Below are 21,171 nucleotides of genomic sequence, written 5' to 3'. Positions count from 1 at the left end.
ACGGGAACCCTCTTGCACTGTTGGTGGGAATGCAAATTGGTGCAGCCGCTCTGGAAAGCAGTGTGGAGGTTCCTCAGAAAATTAAAAATACACCTACCCTATGACCCAGCAATAGCACTGCTAGGAATTTATCCAAGGGACACAGGAGTACGGATGCATAGGGGCACTTGTACCCCAATGTTCATAGCAGCACTCTCAACAATAGCCAAATTATGGAAAGAGCCTAAATGTCCATCAACTGATGAATGGATAAAGAAATTGTGGTTTATATACACTATGGAATACTACGTGGCAATGAGAAAAAATGAAATCTGGCCTTTTGTAGCAACGTGGATGGAACTGGAGAGTGTGATGCTAAGTGAAATAAGCCATACAGAGAAAGACAGATACCATATGGTTTCACTCTTATGTGGATCCTGAGAAACTTAACAGGAACCCATGGGGGAGGGGAAGGAAAAAAAAAAAAAAGGGGGTTAGAGTGGGAGAGAGCCAAAGCATAAGAGACTGTTGAGAACTGAGAACAAACTGAGGGTTGATGGGGGGTGGGAGGGAGGAGAGGGTGGGTGATGGGTATTGAGGAGGGAACCTTTTGGGATGAGCACTGGGTGTTGTATGGAAACCAATTTGACAATAAATTTCATATATAAGTAAAAAAAAAAAAAAAAATTTATGGGAATGGGTTTTTTTTTTTTTTTTTTTTTAGATGCTTATTTATTTTGAGAGAGAGAGGGGCACAGAGGGAGGGGATAGAGAGAATCCCAAGCCGGCTTCTTGCTGCCAGCCCAGAGCTTGACATGGGGCGTGAACTCACCAATTGTGAGATCATGACCTGAGCTGAAATCAAGAGTTGGATGTTAAACCAACTGAGCCACCCAGATGCCCTGGGAATGGATTTTATAAAATGTGTCTTACCTAGTTCTATATAAAAGCTGGTGCTTATGTTGCATCATTTGAGTATTTAAATGTTAAAGAATATTATCAATTAGAATATTGGGAAATCTGGAGCATATGATTTGGATCTTTCTGTCTCTACCCTCTTACTTGAATTTTCTTTTTGAGTGTTTGCTTATATATGGTTATTATGCCCCATTTCTCTGTGAGTATGCCCTTCCTTCCACTCCCAGCCTTTTGAAGTGAGAGCCTGGTGTCAGTCTTCTTGAAGGCATATGAGTTCAGATTGACTCACCAAAGTTTTTGTTTTTACTGTCCGCTTAATGGTAAATTCTGCTTGGTGTGCTAGCATATCTCAAAATGGAAAATTCTATTGTAGTAACTACTTGTTTTTGGTTATTTCAGGATCTTTTTCTTTTTTATATATTTAATAACATAGTTTATAGTTACTGCAGAATGTAACTATGAAAGGATATTTTTCTTACCTGAAATTTTGTTTAAAAGTAAAATTTCTTTGCCAGTTTTGCTTGTGGTGTGAGGAATATGAGTTTACTTTCATAAACTCCTCTTTGTAAACCTCATTAGATGCTTGAGATATTTAATGTCCTCAGGCCCACACACATTTATCTTGATGTTGCAAGTGAAAAACCTGGTTACTTAGGGCATAAAGTTTAATGCCCAAACATGAATGGAAAAAATGAACAGGAGAAAATGGAATAGCCGTAGCAAAGAGAGAAATATGCGTATCGGTTAAGAACTCCAATCAGTCAACCTGGTTTTCAAGTTCAATCTTTACTATTTCATAGGTATGTTCTAAGATAGATAAAGTAATCCTTTAAGGTACAGCATGTATTGCGAGTTAAAGTGTGGGATTGTGATGCTTCCAGCTTTGGTTTTCTTTTTCAACATTACTTTGGCTATTTGGGGTCTTTTGTGGTTCCATAGAAATTTTAGGATTGTTTTAACTCTGTGAAGAATGCTGGTGCTATTTTGATAAGGATTGCATTGAATGTGTAGATTGCTTTGGATAGTTTTGACATTTTAACAATATTCTTCTAATCTATGAGCATGAAATGTTCTTTGATTTCTTAGTGTCGTGTTCAATTTCTTTCATAAGCTTTGAATAGTTTTCAGCATACAGGTCTTTACCTCTTTGGTTAGGTTTATTGCTAGGTATTTTATGGTGTTTGGGCATGTAAAATGCAGTCACTAATTTAACAATGTGCCTCTTAATACAGTCCTTCAAGCTATCATAAACTATATTCTTATACTTACAGCCATGCAAAGAGGTATAGTTAGGGATAAAGCTGAGGTAATAAGTAAACAAATAACAGAGTTGGTGATAAATACTGTATAGAGAATTCAAATAATGGGTAAGCAGGTGGCTGTTTAGTCAGGGAAAGCATCTCTGAGGATATGAATAAGATGTTACAGCAGTTTTTTGTCTTTTTATTTTTGATTGGTTCATATTGTTTTTGTGTTGAGGGAAGAAATCCCCTGGGCATGAATAAATTTGGCATGTTTGAAGGGAAATATGGATGGAGCACACTAGGCCACGGGGAGGTGGCCGACTGGAGTGGTGACTAGAGGCTGGATCATATGGTAATTTGGAAGCCAATTCGTGGATTTAGATTTTATTTAAAATGTGAATAAGATAGTATTAGTGAGTTTTGAGGAGGAAAGTGATGTGATCAGGTTTATGTTTTGAAAAGAGGATTGTACCTGCTGTTTGAAGGTTAAGATTTTTAGGAAACAGACAGTGGTAGAAGCGGGGAGATCAGTTAGAAAATAGTTTTAGTAGTTCTAGTGAGCTACAATAATGACTTGTACTAGTGTAATAATATGGAACTGATAAAAAGTTCTGTAGATTCTGGATATATTTTGGTTTTGGGTTTAGCATAATTATTCATAGATTGGTTATGAGATGTAAGAAAAAAAAAGGGGAATCAGATGACTTCAAGGTATTTGGCTTAAGAAATGGGGTAGATAGGTGTGTTGGTTGATGAGGTGGGAAAAATTGGGACGAAATATTCAGGGAGGAAATTAAGAGGTCCCTTAGGCTATGTTGAGTTTAAGATGCCTTTTAGACATCTGAAGTGGAAATGCAAGTAGATAGTTGGATGCAAAGTTTGGGCTGGGGGAGCAGTTTCAGTGCTGCACCAAGAGATTTAGGAATCAATATTAGCAGGCATAGAAAACATTTTAAAGCCCTAAGAGTAGCTTTTGTAACACATAAAGAGGAAGATTATCAAGTGAACAAATAATGATGCTTAGCACAATTAAATATGGTATTTGGTGGTCTGAAGAGTCGAACACAGCAAAAGAGACTAAAGTGGGAAGGAAGCAAGAACAGTGGTCTCCTGGAAGCCAAGAGGAGGAAGTGTTGTACTGAATGCTCCGAAGGTCAACTGAGATAAAATTTAAAAGTGACCAAATTATTTGTCAACATGACATGGACCGGCTGCCCTCGACAAGAGCAGTCTTAGTGGAAGTTGGGGAAGGGAGCTCGACTGGAGAAGATGAAAGGAAGCCAAGTAAGTAGTGACAACATGGAAATAATCCTTACGGAAGAAGTTTTGATGTACAGTGGGAGATACTTTATTTTTTTTAAATGGGTACTATTGTATAACAAAGAGAAATAAAAGGCATCCAAATTGGCAAGGAAGAAGTCAAACTTCCACTATTTGCAGATGACATGGTACTGTATGTAGAAAACTCAACAGATGCCACCAAAAAATTGTTAGAACTAATACATGAATTCAGCACAATCACAGGATATAAAATCAACATGCAGAAATCTGTTGCATTTCTATACACCAGTAACAAAGTAGCAGAAAAAGAAATCAAGGAATTGATCCCATTTGCAATTACATCAAAAAACAATAAGATGCCTAGGAATAAACCTAACTAAAGAAGTACTCTGAAAACTATTCAACACTTGGGAAAGAAATTGAAGAGCACACCAAGAAATCGAAAAGCATTCCATGGTCATTGAAGAACAAAACATTGTTAAAATGTCTATACTACCCAAAGGGATCTATACATTTAATGCAATCCCAATCAAAATACCACTAGCATTTTTTGCAGAGCTAGAACAAACAATCCTAAAATTTGTACGGAACCACAAAAGACCCCGAATTGTCCAAGCAATCCTAAAAAAGAAAAGACTGGAGGCATCATAATTCTGATTTCAAGCTATATTACAAAGCTGTAGTCATCAAGACACTATTGTTACTGGCACAAAAAGAGACACAAAGATCAATGGAACGAATAGAAAACCCAGAAATGGACCCACAACTACATGGTCAACTCCTCTTCAACAAAGCAGGAAAGAATATCCAATGGAAAAAAGATAGTCCCTTCAACAAATGGTGTTGGGAAAACTGGACAGTGACATGTGGAAGAATGAAGCTTAGACCACTTTCTTACATCATACACAAAAGTAAATTCAAAAAGGATGAAAGACCTAAATATGAGACATGAAACCATCAAAATCCTAGAGGAGATCACAGGTAGCAACCTCTTTGACCTTGGCAACAGCAACTTCTTACTAGACACGTTGCTGGAGGCAAGGGGAAAAAAAGCAAATGTGAACTGTTTCATCAAGATGAAAAGCTTCTGTACAGTGAAGGAAGCAATCAAAACTAAGAGGTAACTTATGGAATAGGAGAAGATATTTGCAAATGACGTATCAGATAAAGTCTATAAAGAACTTGCCAAACTCAACACCCAGAAAACAATCCACTGAAGAAATGGGCAGAAGACATGAATAGACACTTTTCCAAAGAAAACATCCAAATGGTTAACAGACACATAAAAAGATACTCAACATCACTCACCAGGGAACTACACATCAAAACCACAATGAGATAACCACCTCATACCTGTCAGAATGGCTAAAATTAACAACACAAGAAACAACAGGCATTGACAAGGATGCAGAGAAAGGGGAAACCTCTTGAACTGTGAGTGGGAATATAAACTGGTGCAGCCGCTCTGGAGAACAGTATGTAGGTTCCTCAAAAAACTAATAATAGAACTACCCTATCATCTAGCAATTGGACTATTAGGTATTTACCCAAAGGATACAAAAGTACAGATTCAGAGGGGTCCACAGACCCCAGTGTTTATAGCAGCATTATCCACAATAGTCAAACTATGTGTGTATGCATATATATGTGTATATGCATATACACATATGTATACATACATACACCCACACAACGGAATATTAGGCATCAAAAAGAATGAAATCTTGCCATTTGAAATGACATGGATGAAACTAGAATGTATTAGGCTAAGCAAAACAACTCAATTAGAGAAACCATATGATTTCGCTCTTATGTGGAATTTAAGAAACCAAACATGACCATATGAGAAGAGGAGGTTGGAAAGAGGGAGAGAGGAAAACACCACAGGAGACTCTTAATGATAGAGAACAAACTGAGGCTGATGGAGGGAGGTGGGTGGGAGATGGGCTTAAATTGGTGATGGGTATTAAGGAGGGCAGTTGTGATGAGGACTGGGAGTTGTATGTGAGCGATGAATCACTGAATTCTGCTGAAACCAATACTGCACTAGATGTTGGCTAGCTAAAATTTAAATAAAAATGAGTGCTATTACATCATGAGATTGACATAGGAGAGAAAGAACAATGATCTTACAGGGGTAAGAATAAACAGCCAGAGTCTTTGAAAAGATAAGAGCTGAGAGGGTCAAAAAAGTAGAAATGGTGGAGGGGTTGGTCTTTGACAAGAGCAATGATGAGAGGGAATGCAGAAAGTGTGCATCTAGATGCAGACATAATTGACCAATTTTGTTGTGGGAAGATGAGGAGGTCCTATGAATTCCTTGTGTTTTCATTGGTGAAATGAGAACTGAGGTCATCACCTGGGGTAGAAGATTTGAGGAGAAAGGAGATGGTGTGAAATACTAGTCATTTTTGGAAAGTGGGAGAAGCACATTTGCTATGGAAATGTAGGGTAGCTGATCAGTGTTGAGTGCCCATTTGAAATGGTGTTTACGAATTTAAAATTGGATGATACATTCTTTTTTTTTTTTTCCTACAACAATCAAGCAGGTGCAGAAAGAGAAAGTGGAAGATTTAAGTGTTTTGGAAGAGAGAAATTAAAATGGGTCATGGAATCTATCTTGGAGACAGAGAAAATTGAAGAAATGATGTATGTGGAGGCAGCCTGTAAGCTGCTGTGGCTCAAAGGATGGTGTCAATAAGGAGGCAATAGTTAGAACTATTTTTATTTTTACTTCCTCCTTAAGAGACCATTAACACTAATTCCGTCATGCCTTTTGCCCTGTTTACCTCATTTTGCCTAGAAGTTCAGACTTCTCAGATCATAGCCTGTCCTCTGGATTCGTGGATTTGTGCATAGCCTAATTTGATCTACGTTCCTTACTACTGTGACCCACTCTCCTTTCCTTTTCCAGACTCTTCTGTACTTCCTGAAGCACACAGTCAGCAAAATCCTTTATATCTTCAACCTTTTCTCTGAAAGTTCCTGTTTACTTTGAAGGGTTCTGTTACTGAACCTGGTTATTCTTTGAGTTTACTGCGTTCCCTATAACCATCTCAAGTGGGTATATTTTCTCTCATACTTTGGTACTAGAAGAAAGGTAGGAGATGTTGTATGCTCTTTATCTCCTGTTATTCTTTCCACTTTCCCTTCTTCCTTACAAAGTCATGATTGCAGTGACTTTGTTTTTGACCATTCCCCTTTGTTCATTGATTGGTATAGCACCAGGCTCCCTGCATTTCTTTCCATTACTACCTCAGTCACATCCTTGATGACTTGAACTTCCAGTTGTTGATAATCTGTGACTTCTGCTTTCCTTCACTTTCTTCCTCTAGTAATTTGCACCTCCATTCCTTCTCAAGGAGCCACATACTCCTGTGGTCATGCCCTAGACCTTGTTATCAAAAACTCCATCTCCAATTTCGATGCTTCATGGTAATTATAAGCATCTCACTCTGATCTCCACCTTGTCTTCACAACTCCCTTCCTTTGGGAGTCTACCTTAGCTGTTTCTTTGATCACATTGTGACTTTTAAATGCAGTTATTCTACAGTTCTTCACAGTTCCATTCCTGCCACCTCCACTGTAATCACTCCTTTGCATACACATTCAAATCTTTGCCCACCCCCCCTTCCCCACTCCACCCACCCCTCATCACTGTTTAATTATAATCTTCTCTCTTACCTCTACATATTACCATAGCAATTTCCTTGGCTTGAGAAAACCTCACTTAATTTTCTCAGTTAAACCTCAAATGGACCCACAGCATACCTTGCCATATATATATTTTTTTTAATGTTTGTTTATTTTTGAGAGAGAGAAACAGAGCATGATGGGGAAGGGGCAGAGAGGGGGAGACACAGAATTAGAAGCAGGCTCCAGGCTGTCAGCACAGAGTCCGATGTGGGGCTCGAACTCACAAACTGTGAGATCATGACTTGAGCCAAAGTCGGATGCTTAACCGACTGAGCCACCCAGGTGCCCCGATCTTGCCATATATTTTTGTCAGGTTATTCTCTCTCTTCCAGAAAGACTGTCTCATGGTTTTCTTTATTCTCAGCTAATGAACTCTTATTCTCAATAAATGTAAAGCAGTCTTTCCATCACAAAATTTACCAACCTGTTAGGCAGAATAATGCTCCTCAGCCCCCCAGAGATGTTTGCTTCCTAATCCTTGGAGCCTGTCAGATGTTTTAGGTTACATAGTAAAGGGGAATTTAGGTCAAAAATGAAGTTAAGTTTGTTAATCAGTTGACTAGACATGGGAAGATTATTCTGGAATATTTATGTGGACACAAAATAATCACAAGAATTCTTAGAAGTAAAGAAAGAGGCAGAAGAGAACCCAGTTGATGGCAGGATGAGAAAGTCATGATCCTCCTTTGATGGTTGTGAAAATGGAGGAGAGTCCTAAGGGCAAGAGTGTGGGCAGTCTCTAGAAGCTGGAAAAGCAAAGGAAACTGATTCTCCCCTAGAGCCTCCAGAAGGAACACAGACGTGCTGACCTTCATTTTAGACTAGTAAGACAAGTTTCAAACTTCTGTTCCCCATACCTGTAAGATAATCCATTTGTGTTGTTAGTGGTAATTTGTTACAGCAGTCATAGAAAACCTACTCATTCAAATACTTGTCCATCCTGCAACCCCCTCACAATACATTATTTTACGTTCTGCCTTCCCTTGTTTAAACGGATGAACTGCTTTGTCTCATAAAGACAACCTTCTGTATGGTACACTGGGCCCCACCTCTTCTTGTGTAATCAAGGACCTTGCTGCAGACTTATCTTCTCTTTGCTGCGTTGTCAGTTTTCCCTCTTTACTGGATTGTTCTAATCTGTAGTATCACTCATCTGGAAAGAAAAAAAAAAAAAATTGACCTCTTGTCTGCTTCAAGTGTCACACCTCATTCAAAGCCACCATCACCTTTCACATAGATCCTTGTCTCCTAGATCACTTTAGTTATCTCTCAACTGATCTTGCTGTATGTTCTCTTCACTGTTATGATCTCCTCTTCATAGAGTAGCCTGAGTGACCTTTTTCAAGTACTAATGAGGTCACATTATTACTGTCTTAAAACCCTCCATAGGCTTCCTTTTCATGATATTTAAAATGGGAAGTGCTTTCTGAGGCCAATGTAACCTGGCCCTGATCCTGGCTACCTTTCTACCCTTTTCTCTCTCTGCTGCAGCTATACTGACTTTTTTTTTTTTTTAAAGCAAACTATCTCATTTTGTCCTAATGCCTTTGTACTTGCCATTTCCTCTGCTTGAGATTCTCTTCTTGCAGATATTTCCATGCTCACTCCTAACTTCGTTTAGGTCTCTGCTAAAATATCCCCACTTAGGCCCATCCTGAAGTAGTACCCTCCTGTCCTGTCACCCTCCCAACATTTGTTGATGAATTTGCCATCAGGCTTATTTTCTTTTTTCTTTTCCAGTCCTAAATTTTGAATAGGGGGTGGTCAGTAAATGGCAACAATAAGATGTAGTAGTATTAAATGTAAAAAGATGAGGAGGTTTTTGAAGGAGAAGAGAGAAGAAATGTATTGGAAGTAGCCATGAAAGACAATGAAAATACATACCTTACCTCCTAGAACTGGAAGAAATAGGATATAAGAGGAAAAAAACAGTGCTATGAGGAGATGATGTTTCCTCATAGTTGATGGGTTTCATGAGATAATGTGTGTAAAGCATTTACCACAGTTAATTGTACATATCAATCAGTACATTTCCTTCCATTGGCAGTGTATGTCTTTTCTGTCTTTTTTTCTTAGAGGAAAGGAACAGGGACCATATAGGAAGACCTTTGTCAAAGGCAATGGTAATAGAAAAGTGAGGCTAAATCAGAATATTCTGAGATTTACAGCAAACATACAGTTCTTGGAGAGTTAAAGTGTGCCCAAAGAATCATAGAATCAATTATCAGTGGCTTGCCAGGTGTGATTAGAGCCTTAAGTAAAACTAGATTTGGCAAAAAGCATTCTCCTTGCCACTCAAACAGTGCCCTTTTTCAACTGAAAACTATTTTATTTAGAAATCATAGCTAGATATTACTGCAATTAAATTATCTGATAAGCAGTCAACATTGAAATAAAGCCTAGGAGCAACTAATTCTCATAGCTCTTCTACAGGATTTCTTGCTGCCCTTTTCCCTTTGTCATTTCTATCCATGAATAAACTAGAAAGCCCTGCAGGAGTTTGGGATTATATAAGTCTCAAGGTGTACAAATATTTGAAACTCCATGGATTTTTGGCTGTTTCACATGGACAGATTTCAAGAGTGTATATTTATATCATAATTGAAAGTCCATCACCTTATTGTTCATATGATATTTTTGATGAATATATGAATATATTATCAAGTATTGGAGCAAGGATTATTTTCTTCTTTTGGATGTAAATAAGCAGTTTTACTCTTGTTTAACTTTGAGAGATTGAGTTTGGATTTCCTGTTTCTTTTTCCAGAGAGCGAAGGGCGTTCCCCAACTCACATTACGGTGCTTTGTCGAGGCCGAGTCTTTGTCTTTGATGTAATGCATGAAGGATGTTTGATGACCCCACCAGAGATTCACAGGTTTTCAAACTACTTTCTTGAGTCTTAAAGTGTTAAGTTTTTGCTTGAGTTAAAAAAATAAATTTTGTTCACAATTGCCTTTGTATAAAGGGACAGTAAGCTAAAAAGAAATAACTCTGTATATGCTGATTTTTGCAAATTTATTATTTTTAGCTTTCATTAATTTTTAACTTTACTAGATGTATATGAATCTATTCTACTTGGAGAATATTATCAATTCCACCTCTTGCCCCAGAATTTATCACCATTAACTAGTTTGGTGTATTCTGTCCTTCTGTATCTGTTCTAGTGAATTTATATGCACATAAAGACTTATAAAAAAGAATGTAGTTTATATCTAGTATGTATTTAAATGCATATAAATAGTATGTACATGTAGTATGTACGTATAGTATTTTGTGTGTTTATATTTTCAAAGTATATTATGGAAAATTTCAAAATTTTGAGGGAACTGTATAATGAAGCTCTTCCATGTTCTCATACCCCAGCTTCAACAGTTATCATCTCCTAGCTTCAACAATTATGAATTCAGAGCCTTGTATCGACTCGCCTTTTCTCCTCCCCTCAGTCTCCTATGGATTATTGTAAAGAAAATCTCAAGACATAATGTTTCCACTGAAGTATTTTAGTATGTACCTCTAAAAGATAAGGACTCTTAAAATCATACACATGCAGTACCATTATCACACCTAATGACTTGCTTCTTTTAGAAAATGAGGAATTCTTTAATATCATTAATATACAATCATTTGTTCAAATCTTCCTAGATTGTCTTATAAATGTTGAGTTGTATGTATCTATATCTTTAACATTTTTTATTAAGTATTACAAACATGTACAAAAGTGCACACAGAAATATACAGCTACATACTCATGTAACCACCACCAGGTCAAGATAATAGAATATTTCCAGTATTTTAGAAATTTCCTTCATACCACTCGTCAGTTACCATGCTTTCTCTTCTTTTCAAGGGTAATTATTTCGGTGGCTTACGGTTTTTACTAGAACAAAAAATGATGCTGTGAGAATCCTTGTACGTTTTCTTTCTGATGACACTTAGGAAAGGACTTGTTGAGTCATAGGGTATGTGAACATTGAAATTCAGTACATAATGCAGTTTATGAAAATTCAGTACATAATGCAGTTTATGAAAGTACAGTACATATGCAGTACATAATGCAGTTTATACTAATTAGCACTTTCATACATATATGACTATGTGGGAGGAGTTCTTTATACTTTTTGGATGTGAGCCTTTTGTTGTGTTTAGGTGTTGAAATCCACGGAATAGAAGATGTTTGTACCCTATTAAAGTATCTTTTTTTTTGTTTGTTTAGTTTTTCTATTAGGGAAGTTGGCACACAGTGTTAGATAAGTTAAATTTTTAATTTTTTTTAAATGTTTTTATTTTTGAGACCAAGACAGAGCATGAGCAGGGGAGGGGCAGAGAGAGGGGGAGACACAGAATGTGAAGCGGGCTCCACAGCTGTCTCAGCTGTGCTGACAGCTCAGAGCCAGATGCGGGGCTCGAACTCAGAGTGAGATCATGACCTGAGCTGAAGTCGGGCGCTCAACCGACTGAGCCACCCAGGCGCCCCAGATCAGTTTTAAGTGCGTAACATAGCGATTCAACTTTTTCCTGTGTTACACTATACTTACCAGAAGTGCAACTACCAATCGTCACCATACAACACTATTAGAATATCATTGGATAAAATTAGTAAGAGTTGGTGATTGGGCTTAGAAAGAAAAGAAGGTATTAAATAGGACTGAAATTTTTAAACATAGTTGGGTAGGCAAGTAGTATTATAACAGAAGGAGGCAACAGAGGAGGAGGAACCATTTCATTTTCTTTCTTGTTTTTAGTAACTACTTTATTGAGATACAATTCACACACCATACCTTTCACCCATTTAAAGTGTGCAATTCTTGGGGTGCCTGGGTGGCTCACTTGGTTGAGTGTCCGACTCTTGATCTCAGCTCAGGTCATAATCTCAGGGTCATGGGTTCAGGCCCCACACTAGGCTCTGTGCTGGGTGTGAAGCTACTTAAAAAAATAAGGGGTGAAATTTGGCATGTTTTAGAATATTCACAGAATTGTGCAATCATCTCTACAATCAATTTTAGAACATTTTGTTACCTTCAAAAGTAACCCTGGACCCATAAGCAGTAAAGCCCTATTGCTCCCCAGCTTTCACCCCATCCATTAGTAGACACTACCCATATCTCCCAAACACTGTAATCCCATTAGTCTGGCATAACCACCAGTGGACTTTTTGTGTCTGTATATTTGCTTATTCTGGGCATTTCATACAAATGGAATCTTAAAATATATGGTCTTTTGTGTCTGGCTTCTTTTACTTAGCATGATGTTTTCAAGGCTCATCTGTGTTGTAGCATGCTTTATTACTTTATTCTTTTTAATGGCTGAATATTCCATTCTGTGGATATGCCACATTTTATGTAAATATTCATCACTTAATGGACATTATGAATAATACTGTCCTGAACATCAGACTTTTGTGTGAATATGTATTTTCATTTCTTTTGGATACATAACTAGGAGGGAATTGCTAGGTCGTAGCTCTGTTTAACTATTAGAGGGAATGCCAAACTGTTTTCTAAAATGACTGCACCATTTTACATTCACTTCAGCAGTAAATGAGGGTTCTAATTTCTCAGCATCCTCACCTCACCAACACTTGTTATTATCTGTCTTTTTGGTTATAGCCATCCTGTAACCTTGGCTATAACCAAAAAGGTGTGACATAGGATCTCATTGTGGTTTAGTTTTGCTTTTTTATAATGACAGGGATCTTGAGCATTTTTTTAAATGACTAAGAACTTTATTTTTTTTTAAGTTTTTGTTTTAATTCCAGTTTAGTTAACATACCTAACTGTATTAGTTTCAGGTATACAGTATAGTGATTCAACAATTCCATACATCAGCCGGTGTTCATCATCGATTTAACCCAATCCTCCCCCCACCTCCCCTCTGGTAATCATCAGTTTGTTGTCTATAGTGAGGAGTCAGTTTCTGGGTTTGTCTCTCCCCTTTTTTCCCCCTTTTGCTCATTTGTTGTGTTCTTAAATTCTACATATGAGTGAAACCATATAGCATTTGTCTTTCGCTCACTTATTTCACTTAGGTCCATACATGTCATTGCAAATAGCAAGATTTCATTCTTTTGTATGGATGAATAGTTTTCAGTTGTATATGTATACCACATGTTTATCCATTCATCAATCAGTGAACACTTGGGCTGTTTCCATGTCTTGGCTATTGTAAGTAATGCTGCTATAAACATAGGGATGTATGTACCACTTTGAATTAATGTTTTTGTATTCTTTGGGTAAGTACTCAGTAGTGTGATTGCTAGATTCTAGGTAGTTTTATTTTTAACTTTTTTAGGAACCTCCATACTATTTTCCACAGTGGCTGCACCAGTTTTCATTTCCACCAATGGTGCAGTAGTGTTCTTTTTCTTCTGTGCTGTTGAGCATCTTTTCATGTGCTTATTGACCATTTGTGTATCTTCCTTGGAGAAAAGTCTATTAAAATCCTTTACCGATTTTTAATTGGATTGTCTTTTGATTATTGAGTTGTAAAACTTCTTTGTATATTCTAAGTATGTCTCTTACCAGATACATAATTTGCAAATATTTCTCTCCCTTTCTGGAGTTCTCTTCTCATTTTATTCTTGACTTCCTTTGAAGCACAAATGTTTTAATTTTTACAGAGTCCACTTTTCTATTTCTTTGGTTGCTTGCGCTTTTGGTGTTGTATCTGAGAAATTGTTGCCTAATCCAAAGTCATAAATATTTAGGGGCACCTGGCAGGCTCAGTTGGTAGAGCATCCCACTTTTGAGCTTAGCATCATGAGTTGAAGCTCCACATTGGGCATGGAGCCTCCTTAAAAAACAAAAACGAAGTCACAAAGATGTATACCTATGTTTTCTTCTAAGATAAGCTTTTTTTCTTTTAATTTGGAAAGGGGACAGGGAGATGATTTTTAAATCTAGTTTGGAATGCTGACTGAAACTGAAATAGAGATATCAGCAAGCATTAGGAAATTTGGGACCAGAAATTTTGAGAAAGTGGGGTTAAAGTTAGAGATTTGGTTGCCTCTTACACAAAGGTAATAGACAGTTAAAGCTCTTAAACAAATTGATGAAATTACCAAAGGAGAAACTTGTAGAAGACGTCAGGAGAGGTCAGTGACAGATTTGGGGGAACGTTTGGTGGTGAAAAGAGAACAGATGATCAGTGAAATAGACTAAGCAGAAAGCGAGGTAAGGAGACTGCCGTGGAACAGTGCTACAAAAGCTAAGATAGAAGATAATTTTAAGATTTACTCCTGGGTGTTAAATACTCTGTGATCAGGAAAACAGGACTGAGATAAACCTACTACATTTGTTTTATGGGATACTGTTGGTGACTTTCAGAAATGCAGTTTCAAGATAATCATTGGAGGACAAAACCAGATTATAGTAAATGAAAGTGGAAAGTAATGAAGGCAGAAACCAGATTGTGAGAAAATGTCAAGTATAGAATATTTTGAAAGGTGTAGGAGTCTGAAATGTAAATACTGGTAATACAAATTTTGTGCTTTTAAATATCAAACAATGCATGTGTAGCTAAAAAACAGATGCATAGATGGCCAAATTAAAGGAAAAGGGGTTATCCTAGTTACCAAATCTGTAGCATTTAAAAAAATTTGAACACACTTTTAAAAACTTTATTGAGGTGTGATTGACATATGAAAAGCTGTACATGTTTATTGTGTACATCCTGATGAGTTTGGAAAGAAGTACACACCCATGAAACCATCACCACAATCTACCATAAACCTATCCATTACCTCCAAAAGTTGCCTGCCTCCTTTATTTAATAATTTTTTTGTGATAACACTTAACATAAAACCTATCCTCTTAATTTTTTAAAGCATACAATACAGTATTGTTAATTACAAGCCCTGTGCTCTACAGTAGATCTCTAGGATATTCATCTTGGATATTCCACAAAGCTGGAACTTTGTGTCCTTTGACTAATTACCCACCCCCCCCCCCCCCGCACCCTTTCCTCCTTACCCATGTCCAGGAAACCACCATGCCACTCTATTTTAGCTTGCTCCTGTAAGTGATATTATGTAGTATTTGTCCTGTGTCTGACTTACTTCACTTAGTGTATTGTACTCCAGGCTTATCCATGTTGTTGCCAATGGCAGGATTTCCTTTCCTTCTTTTTTAAGGGTGAGTGATACTCCATTGTACATATATGTTACATTTTGTTTATCCATTCATCTGTCAGTGGATACTTAAGTGTCTTTCACCTCTTGGCTATTGTGAATAATGCTGCAGTGAACATGGGAGTGCAGATGTCTCTTAAGGTCCTGACTCAATTCCTTTTGGATATACACTCAGAACTGGGATTGCTGGGTCATAAAGTAGTTTTGCTTTTAATTTCTCAAGGAAACTCCTTACTATTTTCCATAGTGGCTGCAGCAATTGACATTCATACCAACAGTCCACAAGAGTTCTTTTCTCCACATCCTCACCAACACTTACTTCTTACTTTCTCATAACCATCCAAATAGCTGTGAAGTGATGTATCATTTTGGTTTTGATTAATATTTCCCTGATGGGTAGTCATGTTGAGTACCTTGTCGTGCACTTGCTGGCCATTTGTATGTCTTTGAAGAAATGTCTGTTTAGTTCCTTAACCCATTTTTAAATTAGGGTTATTTGGTTTTTTAGTATGAGTTGTAGGGATTCCTTATATATTTTGAATATTAACCTCTTATCAGATACATGGCTTGCAAATACTTTCTCATATTCTGTAGGTTGCCTTTTAATTTTGATGTTAACTGTGCAGAAGCTTTTAGTTTGATGTAATTTTTTGCTTTTGTTGCCTATGCTAAACCTCTGTGGATTTTGGATTGATGAAAGTGTATTTCTTTATTGAAGAACCCTGTTATTTGCCTGTCAAATGTTTAAAGATACAGGAAACTCATCAGTTTGGGAGTATAGAGTACTTTGGAGTGAAATTTTTTCTTTAATAGAGTCTTTAAAATGATTGTAAGTAACATGTGAAAACATTTAAAATTGACAACGTATTCTATTTTTGAAGTTACACACAAATATTAATTGGTTATAGAGTAATTCTGTTAAACATATATGCACATAGTTTTTAGTTAGGTAAGATGTACATAATATTTGTGATATCATTTACAGAATATTTTTCAAGTTCTCTATTGTAAGGGGTATTTACTTAGACCCCAGAAGTACATGTACATTTTGAAAATATAAATAATACCAGCCAAACAGCAAATTTAATTACTTAAAGTTATTAAATATACTTTTGTGTTAATAGGCCACACACTCACTTTAAAAAAAAAAAAAGGAGATAAGGTGTGGGAAATTGCTGTTAAGATCATAATACCTTTCTTTGGATAATACATCAAAACAGTTAAGTACTGATAAACAATATGACCTATTAAAGGCTAAAAGTAGCTAGTGATCCTGCTTATGCTTTTTTTTACATATTCTTTCTTTAATCTTCCCTAAGGCAATTGACATATATTCACAAGAAGTGCCATAGTGAACCCGATGGACCTGGGATACCAGCATTAACCAGTGAGGAGCGAACCCGATGGGCTAAGGTTATAATTTATAGTTGTGTGTTTTTTTTTTTTTTTAACTGAAGTATAATTGACATAACATTATATTAGTTTCAGGTGTACAGCATAATTAGATATTTGTATATACTGTAAAATGATCACAATAAATCTCACATAATTAAATTTTTTGTCTTGTGATGAGGACTTTTAACATGTATTCTCTTAGCAGTTTCGAAATATGTAACAGGGCATTATTAACTGCACAAGTATCTCCCACTTTTTGAAAGTTTTGGTTATGTCACTACACTCTCACAAAGTACCTACATTAGTACTGGGTTTTGTGCATTGAAAGAAACCCAAGGAGGATTTTTGCTTTCATGAAAAAAGGCAAAAAGCAAAAATAGTGTCAGCAAGTGTGTGTCACAGCACGTTCCTTGAGCAGCAAGTGGCACACGAAGCTCATTCCCCTGGAGCTGCCTTCAGAATCTCACCATCAAGCTCTGGGCATCTGTGTCTGGGAGCACCTGTGCTTTATCTGACTTTATTTGTGCATCCCTTCACAAGATGTGTTCTGTGTTATAAGTAAAGCAAAAGCGAGGTTATTTTTAGAGAACGTTCAAACCTGTTTCCATATAAATTAATGGTAATTGCCTCTTTGCTCTTCTATACCATTTTGGCTCATGAAAGATTTCATCGGAATAGTCTACTTTCAGGTAGAGGTTTATGCTTTTCTTAATAAACCTTTTCCCTAACAGACTATTTGTAGATTTTCTGGATATATTTAGTTTGTAACATTTAATCATTATTTCTTTGTCTCTTAGGCACGAGAATATTTGATTAGTCTTGATCCGGAGAACTTGACTAGGTTAGAAAAAATTCAAAGCAGTTTACTGGTGTATTCCCTAGAGGATAGCAGTCCACATGTAACGCCAGAAGATTATTCTCAGGTACTTGACTATCTTGTTCTGTTACTTCTTCTCACAGATTATTCTGGAAGGCTCTTGTGTATATTAAAGATGAAAAGATTTTTTGTTACATGCAGTTTCTTAAAATTTTTACTTAGCTGTCATACATACATTTACCAGATTGAAGCTTATACATAAATAATCCTTTGTAAATTCTTGCCTCATTGTTTAGGTAATTTAGATATATCTTATACATTATTTAAAGAAGTATGGCTGTTGTTTGGATGAACGGAAAATTTGCATGGGACTCTGGGCTAAGTGAGCTTATCATGCCAAAGGTGACATGAGAACCTTCCGGTAACCCACAGCAGTGTGCCTTGACATCTTAGTTGGTGAGGTCTGTTCTAGGAGTTATATCACTCTTGTAAGTAATTTATCATTTGATTTTTATTGACACACTGACTTTTAGTGAGGTACAGAGTACAGAGTAAATGTGGCCTTACTTTCTTTCCTTCCCTGCCCCCCCAGGGTAATGTTATTTCCTGGGAAACAATAAAAGGTAGTATTCGTACCTGTAGAAGTCTCTTAGGCTTTTGAAAACACTTAAATTATTTCATAATGGATTCACCACGATTAAATAGTAGAAAAAATAAAGGATTGAAAAATTTTGTAAGTAAAAATAACTTTAGCTGGACTTTTTTAGTAGGAAAGTCTGCAAGCTTTTTTTTAAATTTTTTTTTAATGTTTATTAATTTTTGAGAGACACCGACAGACCGTGAGCGGGGCAGGGCAGAGAGAGAGGGAGACAGAGAATCTGAAACAGGCTCCAGGCTCTGAGCCCGGCCAGGGGCTGAACTCAGCACAGAGCCTGATGCAGGGCTCAAACTCATGAACTGTGAGACCATGACGTGAGGCAAAATTGTATGCTTACCCGACTGAGCCACCCAGGTGGCCTGGGAGAGTCACCAAACTTCTTGAGGAAGAATGTATTTTAATGTAGTGTTTGAACTTTTACTGCAGTCTAGTTAGACATGCATTTAGGTTGTAGCCCACTACACGCGTATACACACATAATGGAAGTTTCACAAAATAGTAATTACTTTTACTATTTGTGATAGACTCTGATATTTATTTTTATTTTGTACTTTTTTTGTAATGAATGTTTACTCTGATGTGCTAAATTGTTCTCATGGCTCACTAACGGGCCAAAACCTACTGTTTAAGAAACAGGCTTAGTAGGGTATGAATTCTTGAATTATTCTTCTTGTAACTAGACTCTAATGACAATACTTATCACAGCTTCTTAGACTATTCAAGTTGCAAAAGCTTTGTCTTTTCCCTTCGAAGTTCTCTAAACACCCATGAGTATTTTACCAGCTTTCTGTTTACTGGTGGGATTTCTTGAGATTTTGAGAAATACCTAGAGACAGGGCTGGAATTAGTATGATCTCTTGAGTATAATTATTATCATTTTATTAAATTTGGTTTACCTGAAGAGGAAAAGTGGGTTTTGTGTGTGTTTGTGTGTGTGTATATATACACGTTTAAGGTATAAATACTTCTATACCTTTTAATATTAAAATTCTTTTAATTTTAAAACATTGAATTTGTTTTAGGTAACTGCAATGATTCTTGCAGGAGATCCAACATTACGCTGGGGAGACAAATCTTATAACTTGATTTCCTTTTCCAATGGAGTATTTGGCTGTAATTGTGATGTAAGTAAACAACTAAAGTTACTTTTCCTTTCAATTGTTGAGGTTAATTTAGTGGCAATAAACTATAGTAGTTAAGCTGTGCTGTGGTCAAATAAACACTTAGGTAGTTCTGTAACATTATACTAAAAGGCTTAGTTATGATTTCCAGTGAAGACAGAGTATAGGACAAGTTATTTTTATTCGTAGTAAGGCTGACGGTTTGACGTGTATCTGCAAAGTGGAATTTGCGTGTATTTTATGTAGTTAAGGATTTTAAAGAGTTTTGAAGGTCTTGAAGTCCACTGTTACCTGTTGGTTGAGAGTTACAACCTATTTTAAAATATACAGCATTGGGGTACCTGAGTCAGTTAAGCCTCTGACTTGGGCTTAGGTCATGATCTCATGATTCGTGAGTTCAAGCCCCACATCAGGCTGTGCTGACAGCTCAGAGCCTGGAGCCTGCTTTGAATTCTATGTCTTCGTCTCTCTGCCCCAACTCTGCTCACATTGTCTTTCTCAAAAATAAAGATAATAAAAGCATTGAAAAAAAAAAAGATCATTATGTGTACGTTCTGTGCACAAAGAGATATATGTGGATATATCTCTAGATTTACCCAGGAATTATTAAACTATTTTCCTAAAATGGCACATGATCCTTGGAATTTTTATTTACACTGTAGATATTAAAGTGATGCTTCTACAATTTTTTACCTGCTTCATAATAAAAAGAAAAAACTTGTTTCTTTTATTCTCCTTTGATCATCTTTATTAGCTCTACCTTGCCATTTTCTGATGGCCATTCAAGAAGTCTATAAACCAAGAAAATTAAAAAATCAATCAAAGTCAGAGTTGCAGCATACACTTGTAATCTCATTTTAAGACCTTTCATAAAATTCATAATTTGCTATAAAGTAGTATTAGGTAGATTGTTTTTGGTTGCCTTCCTCCAGAAGCATTTAGCAACTATACAATACTAAAAAGACCTGTTATGTTGATCTGTGTTCAATAGTTGTGTTAATCAGTATTCAGTGGTGGGTGATAGAAACCTAAATTATACTGGCATTAGCTTAAGGTATTTGTTGGCATAAGTGTACAGCTGAATTTGGGTAAGGCTGACTTCCAGTATCCAAATGCTTTTATTAGAAATTTCCCTCTTTAGGGGCGCCTGGGTGGCGCAGTCGGTTAAGCGTCCGACTTCAGCCAGGTCACGATCTCGCAGTCCGTGAGTTCGAGCCCCGCGTCGGGCTCTGGGCTGATGGCTCGGAGCCTGGAGCCTGTTTTCGATTCTGTGTCTCCCTCTCTCTCTGCCCCTCCCCCGTTCATGCTCTGTCTCTCTCTGTCCCAAAAATAAATAAAAAACGTTGAAAAAAAATTAAAAAAAAAAATTTCCCTCTTCATTTTTTACACTACTTCCTGTGTTTGACTTCAGGTGGACCATCCCATGTGGTCGTTGTACCCAAAATGTCTCGTCTTCACATTCACAGCTCCCTTCACAGATTAGTGTTCTTCATGCAAACGTCCCCAAACGTCCCCCTCCCCCCCCCACACACCGCCTCCACCATCCTAGTGGTTCCAGCAAAAGCCCTTGGAATAATGCTCACTGGTTGTGATTGGCCTTTGTCTATCATGTGCCCATTCTGAGGGATCAGGTGCTCTCATTTGTGTGGCCTGGGTCACATGTTAAACCTTGGAACCTAGGGGGTAGAATCACTCTCATTCATACCACCACAGCATATGTGTTGGTTGCCTACAGAAAAATAAATCTCAGAAGAGGGTGAAGGGTTGATTAGCAGGTAATAAACTAGATGTCTATTATAGTACCTCATCAGAGTGCAAGTTTGTTTTGAGTCATTTTAAAGATTTCCTGTCTATTATCTTCCTTGGGATTCATTGTTGACAACATACTTGTTGTTAATTGCCTCCATTTCCTTGAGTTCTTTCTATTCCCCGGAAA

At 37.0% G+C, this 21,171-nt stretch overlaps 1 protein-coding gene across 1 annotated transcript in view; it reads left to right on the top strand.

Annotated features, from left to right (window-relative positions):
* Nucleotides 1-21,171, top strand: part of CROT (carnitine O-octanoyltransferase) — a 44,817-nt gene that overhangs the window by 6,888 nt on the left and 16,758 nt on the right. The window contains exons 2-6 of the mRNA XM_040471595.1: nt 2,479-2,493; nt 9,886-9,994; nt 16,564-16,657; nt 17,437-17,562; nt 19,137-19,238. Coding sequence (XP_040327529.1) covers nt 2,479-2,493; nt 9,886-9,994; nt 16,564-16,657; nt 17,437-17,562; nt 19,137-19,238 — 446 coding nt within the window. The remainder of the gene's footprint in view (nt 1-2,478; nt 2,494-9,885; nt 9,995-16,563; nt 16,658-17,436; nt 17,563-19,136; nt 19,239-21,171) is intronic.

Source organism: Herpailurus yagouaroundi, unplaced genomic scaffold, assembly GCF_014898765.1.
Source record: "Herpailurus yagouaroundi ecotype Mexico unplaced genomic scaffold, PumYag 100, whole genome shotgun sequence".
NCBI lineage: Eukaryota > Metazoa > Chordata > Mammalia > Carnivora > Felidae > Herpailurus > Herpailurus yagouaroundi.
This window is presented reverse-complemented; position numbering and strand designations above follow the sequence as displayed.